Here is a 10,072-nt window from a genome sequence, read left to right on the forward strand (position 1 = left end):
AACAATTTGCTCTATACTTTATGCATATTGAGCTTTCCTATAAATCTCTTAATATAATCTAATAAGATTGAACCTGAAACTTTCATTTGATATATACATCTTATTGTAAATAAATTTGATACGATTTGAACAAAATGACAGACTCTGTAGTTCACTATTTTATTAAGATCATTACTCCCCCATCCCTTCCACAGAAGGTCAAACTCCAAAATACATAAAATTCAAAGCAGACAAGGCAAAAATGAACATATTTAAACAACTAAAGTGATGGGATATATTTTGTGTGGATCTTCAATAAAGAAGATCTTTAATAAATGAAATCTTCACAACTTTCCAGAATTCATATTTCCTGTTTTTCTTCATTAAAATCAAATGTTAAAAAATGATCCCTTCAAAAGAGTAAAAAAAAAATCAGGCTCCCAATATAAATTAAAGCAATTAAAAAACAGTTGCATGCCAAAATCTATGTGAAAAGTGTTTATCCATTGAAGGGTATCAAAATAATCCAAAGTTGTTCTAAGTTGGAAAATCTGTCGAATTCTGCATATTTTTTGCTAACTCATGCAGACATTAAAATCAGAAATAAAAATAAAATCCAATAGTTCCCTATTGGATTTTATTTCTGATTGCATACTCCCATTCTTGGGAATTTTTGAATTTTTCAAAATAAATACTGCCCCCCCCCTCCAACTATTTTCATATCATGCCTAACAAATTTCAAATTCCTAGGTAACATAAAAGCAAATTAAAGATAAATTTTTAATGTTGAATTATACAATTCTTGTGTTACTTTTGTGTTTAAGAAATTTAACATTTTTTAAAGTAAAAATTTTAAGACAAAATTTAAATTTCCTTAAATGTTTAAAAAGACAATGTACATATCGATTAAATATCATTTTCACATGCTGTTCAATTTTTGTGAGTGGTTCAGTATAAAATATAACTTGATATTTTTTTAAATGTATATAATTTTACTAGCAGGAAAAGCAGACGCTGCCAGGATTGAATGAGGACCATTAAATGTGCTACATTTCCAATATTTTTATTGTTGTTGAAATCAGTGAAATCACCAATTTTTCAATCAAATCGATTTATTGACTGCTCTAGTTGGGAACCCAACTGTGGTGCACCAAGAGGAAGCTTCACATGCCTCCTCAGTGACTTAGTCAACAATACATTGTAGTTTACATTGCACTGTAGAGAACCTACTGTCGATTTTATAAAAATTTTTTTATAATAGCTCGAATTAAATTTTAAAATACATGTGTCATGATTCAATTGCCCTCTAAACAAAAACATTAATTTTGAATAAACCATTGTCTTACCAAAGAATCTACTGATTTTATATGCTGGGCTCTTTTGATTGTGTGATAAATTTTCTCAAATGCATTTATGGTGTTAGGCTGTATAAGAGTATTAACTTTGGTAAAAATCAGGCTGTATAAGAGTATTAACTTTGGTAAAAATCGAACTGTTCCTTCTTTAATTGGATTTTTTCGATTACAAAACCTATCTAAAAACACAAAGTACATTTATGTGAAAAAAAAAAAAAAAAAAAAAAAAAAAAAATCAATCCAGCCGTTTCAGAGTCCATGGGGATGGGAACTATCTCACTTACACAGTGACATATATAAGCATTATTAAATTTTCAGATCGTTATCATTTGAATAAGAAAATTTTTAGATAAAAAAAATCTGTATATTTTTTGAAAATTGAATTGTTGTATATTTGGCCTCACGTAAAAAATTGGGTACTTTTACTTTATCGCCGAAACTGGAGACGCCATTTTATTTCGCGCACCTGCTGTTAAATTTCAAGGGAGAAATCAGTATTTTAAACTATGGGCCGAAGCATGAAATAAATAACAAACTGGATAACGATTGGGTAAAACTATACAAACACCGTGACAGCGAATTAACCCTACCCCTAACGCTGTCACGGTGTTTGTATAATAATACCAACGATTGCTTCCGGAAAGAATTAACCTAAAATTAAATGAAACACTTTCCCGTTTTCATTAATTAAATCGAAACATTTCCAATCTCCACTTTATTTACTTTTCTTCATAGTTCTTTCCGGAAGTTTATCTAGTTTAATTTTTTTGTTATTTATTTCTAATTTCGGCCATAGTTTAAAAATACTGAACCCTGATTCTAATCGACAGGTGCTCGAAATAAAATGGCGTCTCCAGTTTCGGCGATAAAGTGTAAAACCACCAACAATTGTTCACTTCTCAAAATTTGGGAAGGCATTTTGAAGAGAAGAGAAAAATCGTTTATATATATATATATATATATATATATATATATATATACACACACAATCGATGATAATTATGAAATTATTTAGTGAGATGATCTTTATTTTACAATTATTGGTGGAAATAAAATCTTTCTTAAAAATTAATCGCGTAAATAAAAATGTCTTCATGGCTTGAAAGTGAGGAATCATTTCACGATTAACGTTGGGAACCAGGACAAATCATCTAAAAACGTTCCTCATATTTTTAAGATGATTATATCCCAAAATTATGAAAATCGATAAGGTAGGAAATTATTTATTAAAGAAAATAAAAAATAGAATTTCATGAAAACGATCGTAAGACACAGGAGCATTCGAAAGGGAGGTAATTTTCCGTTTCAATTTTAACAAGATGGTCACAATTTTTTACTTGCTACCACGATTAATTTTTTTTTTTTTTTTAAATAATCCAGTTTAATATTTAGGTAATTTCGACTTCATAATTTGGAATTTATTAGAATTGATAAAAAAAAAAAAAAAAAAAAATTGTTTTTTTTTTATCTGAAAACTCCCTTTATCGACTACAAAACTTCGTCCTAATAGTGTAGAAGCGCCACTTTTTCTTTCACTAATGGCGATTTATCGTCGAATTGATACGGAATTTAAAACTGATTTTATTTTTACGTAAACAATTTTTACAAGATGGCTGGTAGTTTTTTTGTTTTGATATTAAATTAAATCCATCTGTTCTAAATCTAACAAAACTTATTACAAATAATAAAAATAGGCGATTCAATTGTATTTTTACATCCATGTTTATTTTGGTATTCGCTTAAATAATGTCTAATAAAATAAAAGAATACATAATTATTGAATGTAAATTATTGTCTAGTCACGAAATAAAATTCTAAGTTTCATTTAGTAATTTCTGAGAATTTCATTCAGTCGGTGGCGGAGGCGGACATTGCCAATTTCTCTTTGTGTACTTTGTTTTGTTTTTTTTCTGTGTAAAAAATTTATTACACACAAAATCTTTTTGATGCAAATAAGTAAACTACGAAAATAAAAAAAATGAGATTTAATGAAATAAACAATAAATAACGAAAATAAAATGGCAGCAACAACGGGTAAAAATGTTGCTTTTAAAAGTTCAAATTTTAACTCAGAAAAATTGCCATTTTAGAGCAAGGATTTCGAGTAATCATTATTGCCAACATTATTTTAAATCAAATATGATTAGGAAATTATTTAAAAACATTTGTTTTGATGGTACTCATGCACTTGTTGATCAGTGCTGAAAATAATATTATTTAAAAAGCCATTCTTAACATGGGGAGGGGAGGGTGTTTTATACCTATTCTGTACACTTGGAATAAAAAAATTAAATTGAACGTGGAAATACGATTTAAAAAAATAGCGCGGATCACTCTCTGCATTAGCACCGTTTTTATTTACGACTTATTTGGGTAAATTTTTACAACGTGCCCCAACGTAGTATAAACACTACTTCAACCTCCCCATGTTAAGAACGGCTTTCGAGGTTGGGAGTGTTTTCCGAAAGCCGTTTTAACATGGGGAGGTTGGGGTGTTTATAATACGCTGGGGCAACGTCGTAAAAACTTACCCTTATTTGTTACATAGTTGCATTAAAAAAAGACTAATACGAGATATAAACATTTAAAGTCGTAAATATGGGTTCTAAGCAAAGTAGCCATTTTCTTCGATAACAGGCAAATTTAAAATCATGTAAACAATTGGTTATTTTTACTTGGAAACCATATTTACGCCAAACGTAAACTTGCTCACAATTTCTTTCTTTTTTTTTAACGTAAAATAGTTCACAAAATAAGTAAAACAAAACAAATTTGTTTTTAATAAAAAAAAAAAAGAAAAAAGTGTAACTAATCTGAATTTGGGCGGAGAAGCGAAATGAGAAAGTTTTTACAGAATATGGTGTAAAATATTTGCATACAACACAATATGTTAACAATATTACTACATATATAGTCTGAAATAAATAATCTAAATTTTATGACCACTTTCTCGAAATCCATTTCTCGTCTCTAATGACGTTTAGTTGATGTTTTTATACTTTTCTATTTTATTATTTATGGAATTTGCTTTCAATCTTTGAGGAATTGCTAAAAAAATCTAATTTTTTTAAAAAACAATTAAAAGCCAATATAAATGACTTCAAAATTCAAATTTCGAAAGGTCACGAAATAATCAACTCGTTTCAACAAAAGAAAATCATGACTAATCGTTTACGAAGAAACCAAAACGCATTCTGGTGGAATTAATTTGGTAATTACATTATTATTTTATTTATTTTTTAATTGGAGTACTTGATATTAGCATTTTAGTGTTTCTGTAGTTTATGGACAGTTTTTATTTTTCATTTTCAAGTTTAATTCAAAATTTTCGGTTATCTTTTGTTTATTGCATTGTTAAAATGAAATAAAGCTTTCCCCCCCCCCCATGGGTTTCTAAATAACAATTTTTTCAGTACGGCCGATAAACTTCAGAAGTACAGAAATTTTTTTATTTATAAATATCCCAATAATTATCAAAGTTATCTTGACGCAAGAGACACCCAAATCAGTTTCTATAAAACTAGAACGAATTTGATTAACATGTTTCGAAAAGCAGCCATCTTAAAACTGAAAAGTTTAAGATAATCCATAATTTTATTAATGTACAGATTAAATACCACCCTACAGATTATGAACACATTTTTTTTTTAATTACCTACTTTGGTCGAAGGAGTGGTGTTTAGAGTGTAATTTTTAAAATTGATGAAATAGATTGATTAAAGACAAGGTACTATTTACGAATTTGAACCGAATTTTTGTTTTTTTAATTATTCTTTTTTCTAGCTCTAACTTAACCCTTGTTTTGTTTGGTCCGGTTCAAATTCAATCAATAATAATAAAATAAATAAATAAATAGATGCCCCCCCCCTCCTTCCAATCTATTTTGTATAAAAAAAAAAATAGGTGCAAATAAATATGTGTACTTCATGGTCTGAAAATCAGGGATCATTTTACATTTAATTACCATTGGAAATTGAATTCTTAAAACGTAAAATATTGAGTTGTATAAGTTTCTACCGTCCAAATTCATTTTTCAAAGATTCGTAATTTTATTCGATTTGTAGTTTTTAAAATTATATCAGGAATTTATATATAAAAAAAAAAAATGAATAAGCTTAACTTAAGTTTTGCTTTATCGTCGTTTGTTTTAAAAACAATTAGGGTTAGTTAAATTTTTGCTTGTTTTTTCTCTTAATATTGAATTTTTGTTTTATACTATTAAAAAGTTAGCTAGAATAAAATATTAAATACGTTCAAAAAATAAAATTAAAATAAAAAAGTCTATTAAATTTAATGTTTGAGTATTGATATAATTTTAAAACTACAAAAATTAAGTTTTTTTTTTGTTTTTTTTTAAATAGAGTCTTAAACGATCAAAGCGTACATGACTTTAAATTCATTTTAAAATGAAAAAAAAAAAATGTTGGAAACAAGGCAACTTCTTAAAAGGAGGAAGTAGAAAAAATAAAATATTTACATTTGTTTTCGTGGCCTATAAGTCAGGGATCATTTTACAATGAAGTAACGTTGTAAACGAGACCCCCCTTTAAAAAGACAGTAAAAACGTAAATAAAATATGTTGACTTCTGGGTTTTTATGTCCTGAAATTGAAAGATCAGCTTGATGATAATTTTATGATGGAAATTAAAATAAAAATATTTTATAATATTTTAAAACGTAAATATGTATAATCTCAAGTCAGGAATGATTTTATAATGAATTAGCCCCCCCCCCCTTTTTTTTAATAATAAGTTATTGAATGGAAATATTATTATTATCATAAAATCATATCGTAATCACTTTATGATGATTTTAATATTATGATTAAAAATATTTTTAAAAAATTATTTATATAATTTTTTAAAAATATTTTTTATTAAATTATAATGTTTACTTACAGGTACACGGTCTGGATACTTTTTTCTGATTTTTTCACCCTCCGCCCGACGTTTCTCGAACGGATGTTCGTCTTTGTATTGCCACTTCATTTTGTTTTAGAAAATTAAAAAATAATCAGGAATTTTGTTATTGTCGTTTAATTAAACGCTGAGGAAAAAAAGTGACGTAAAATAAAAAAATGTCTTCTTTTTGTCTAACAATCAAGCCCAGTTTGTGACACGGTCGACAAAATTATATATCCTTACGCAACAGCCACAACAAAAGAAATAGTTCTACAATACAACTGGCACCATAGAAAAAACCGCCGGACCACAGAAAAAGAAAGTTAAAAATAATTAAATTATGAGTTGAGAAAATTTGTAGAATCTGTGCCAAGATTAGTGGAATTTGTCCCTAATTGTTATTATGTAAGTAACAGGCATGAGGAGGATTGAATAGAATTACTGCGAAGCGTATAAATAAAAAAGTAGTTCGTGGTCACGTGAGACAACGAATTGACATCATAGATATATTTACATATTTATCATTGTTTACAACCTTACAGACCTTTAGCTAAAGATCACACACACACACACACACACACACACACACACACACACACACATAAATAAATTATATATGTATGTGTATATATTTGTGTTAGCTCGAGGCGTACGCGCGGGTGTTTGTTGATGTAAACAATAGTTTATTTTTTTCTTTCTTACGTAAACAAAAATTCAACAAAAGTTTTTGTTATATATATATATATATATATATATATATATATATATTGGTTATACTTTTGTTTATAGCTATTTATATATTTGCGTTTATATACATAGATTACACTCACACATACACACACACACTCACACACATAACCTATTGTTTACACACGCGCATGTGCCACAGTCTCACACAAATATATACACATACAAATATATATAATTTATATACATACATATGTTTGTGAAATTTTAGACAATATAGTGTACGTGAATTTATTTGTCATTTCAATGAGAAGCATTTATAACCCCGCTTTCTATTGATAAATTAAGATATACTTTATATTTATTTTATCTTATATTAAATTTCATTTTATGTCATGCTCCATCCTCATATATTGAGCTTCTTAAATACACACACACACACACGCACACACACACACACACACATGCACACATAAAAAGAACTTTGTGTTTGTGCACGTATGTGTGTGTGTGTGTGTGTGTGTGTGAGTTCGTTCCCAATGGACTCGAAAACAGCTGAGCCGATTTTTTTTCAATTTCATTCAAAGATACTTGATGTATCTGGCAGTGTTCTTATGTAGGTTTTGTATTGAATGCAGCGAAAATCGATAATCAAAAAAAAAACGATTAAAGAAAGAAGTCCAATTTTGACCAAAGTTAACACTTTTATAAAACCTAACATTACAAGCGCATATGAGAAATTTAATCACCGCACAAGCAGAAAGGCCCACCCTAAAAAATCAATTGTAGATTCTTTTATACGACAAGAGCGCATTCCCATCTGGCATAGATTGAAATGAATGATTCTCGTCTTGGGGAGGCCTCATGCTTTGACAAGCTCCTGATCTGAAATAAAATCAAATACTTTGCCAAGGCCGCTGGAAAAATGGTGGGATCCTTCTATCGATCCAGTAGATATCTCACTGCTGATGCAATTCTCTATCTATATAAAAGCCAAGTACGTACAAGGATGGAGTACTGTTGCCACATCTGGGCAGGAGCTGCTAGAAAGGACTTATCCTGCCTTTGATAGAGTTCAAAATAGACTTTGTAGCCTCGTAGGGAATATCCTTTTCTCTTCCCTGCAACCTCTTTCTCACAGAAGAGATGTTGCGAGTTTGTCTCTGCTTTATCGTTATTTTCATGGCAAGTGTTCGACTGAGCTCCAATTTATGGTCCCCCCTCCCTCACCAAACTTTCACAAGAAGCACCTGTCTAGCAGAAAACACTATCAATAATTTCCCCCATTTTTTATCTGTGCCTAAACCTAAACGTAGATTCCATGAACAAAGCTTTTTTCTTTGAACTGTCTTCCATTTTCCTGCTTTCTAGCTGACTACTATATGGTTGTCTTCAAGTCCAACGTAAACAAGTTCTTGATGAGCAGTTCCACTTAAGTTAACAAATTTACTGAATTTCCATTACTATCGATTACTATATTGTTCAACTTTACTACTGTACACTCTTTAACCCCTATCCTCGAGTGGCCTCTGGACCTTGACAAGTGGTGATGCCTATGTTAAAAAAAAATTTAACCTCGTTTGTTTAAAAAACTGATTTGAATATAAATATACAATCTATCTATCTATCTATCTATCTATCTATCTATCTATCTATCTATCTAATTACAAAACTTAGATCAGCTTGCTTGCTTGGACGTTTAAATTGTCCATCCGATTTATGATTCCGGTTTCAAAAAATCGTCTGCTTAACTATTTCATAACTGCCCTGTCTTAAATCTGATATTAAAAGCCACTGCTGCCATTCAAAGCATGCACAAGGTCAACAATATTTTTTGTTTCAACTTATTTTAACATATTTTTTACAAATAAATTAAATTTAACCATGTTGAGTTAAAAAAAATGATTCAAATATAAAAATACAATCCATCTACCCATCTATCCATCTATCTATTTATCTATATATATATATATATATATATATATATATATATATATATATATATATATATATATATATATATATATAGTATATATATATATATATATGTATATATATATATGTATATATATATATATATATGTATATATATATATATGTATATATATATATGTATATATATATATGTATATATATATATATGTATATATATATATGTATATATATATGTATATATATATATATGTATATATATATGTATATATATATATGTATATATATATGTATATATATATATATGTATATATATATGTATATATATATATGTATATATATATGTATATATATATATGTATATATATATGTATATATATATATATATGTATATATATATGTATATATATATGTATATGTATATATATATATGTATATATATATATATGTATATATATATGTATGTATATATATATATGTATATATATATATATATGTATATATATATATATATATATATATATATATAGTAATTTATAAAATATATATGGCGATTAAGCTACACTGAATATTCTGCGTTTCATCCACTATAGGATTCGTCAGGCTTATGTGCGAATTCTGTGGTTGCTTCTTGTTTTTATATATGTTGAGGATTTTTAGTTAGCCAATCAGCTTTCTAGTATCCACCGCGCCCCTTCCTATCAGCCAATGGGCATGCATTTTATCGAACAAAGGATCTGTTTTAGAACTAGGTTAGTGGTTTAAGGTAGACATATTTTTTCGTTTTTTTTTTATATATATATAAATATACCTATGTGTACACACACATATATATACATATATATATATATATATATATACATATATGTGTGATCGTTTATGTATATTCATGTTTATTTAATTTATTTATTTGTTTGTTTTCTATTGTTATTGTTAGTTTTAAAGCTATTTTGTATCGCTATCCTAGAGTAAGTTTTATTTTGTGAACACAGTTGTTTGCTATTTCTCGTCTACAGTTTAATAGATTTTGGGGTTCTTTAAAGTACAGGATAGCAAATTTTTCATGGAGGCATAATTTACATGGGTCGTCTAAATGTCTGCACGTGGTAGCTTGTCTCCTTATTTTCCATTCGACTACCGACGAATGTCCGCTTTCTTTGAGTTCCCAGTATTTATTCGCTAGTGTTGTTTTTATATATATATATATATAAAAGGCAA

At 28.1% G+C, this 10,072-nt stretch overlaps 1 protein-coding gene across 1 annotated transcript in view; it reads right to left on the reverse strand.

Annotated features, from left to right (window-relative positions):
* LOC145268449 (gamma-aminobutyric acid receptor-associated protein) overlaps nucleotides 1–6,708 on the reverse strand; it is a 22,132-nt gene extending 15,424 nt beyond the window's left edge. Inside the window, exon 1 of the mRNA XM_080124016.1 lies at nucleotides 6,233–6,708. Within this exon, the coding sequence (XP_079980142.1) occupies nucleotides 6,233–6,322 (90 nt within the window). The 5' untranslated portion in view covers nucleotides 6,323–6,708. The remainder of the gene's footprint in view (nucleotides 1–6,232) is intronic.
* Between the last annotated feature and the right edge of the window lie 3,364 nt (nucleotides 6,709–10,072).

This window comes from Euprymna scolopes, chromosome 43 (genome assembly GCF_053919585.1).
Source record: "Euprymna scolopes isolate OS-2025 chromosome 43, ASM5391958v1, whole genome shotgun sequence".
NCBI classification, from domain to species: Eukaryota; Metazoa; Mollusca; class Cephalopoda; order Sepiida; family Sepiolidae; genus Euprymna; species Euprymna scolopes.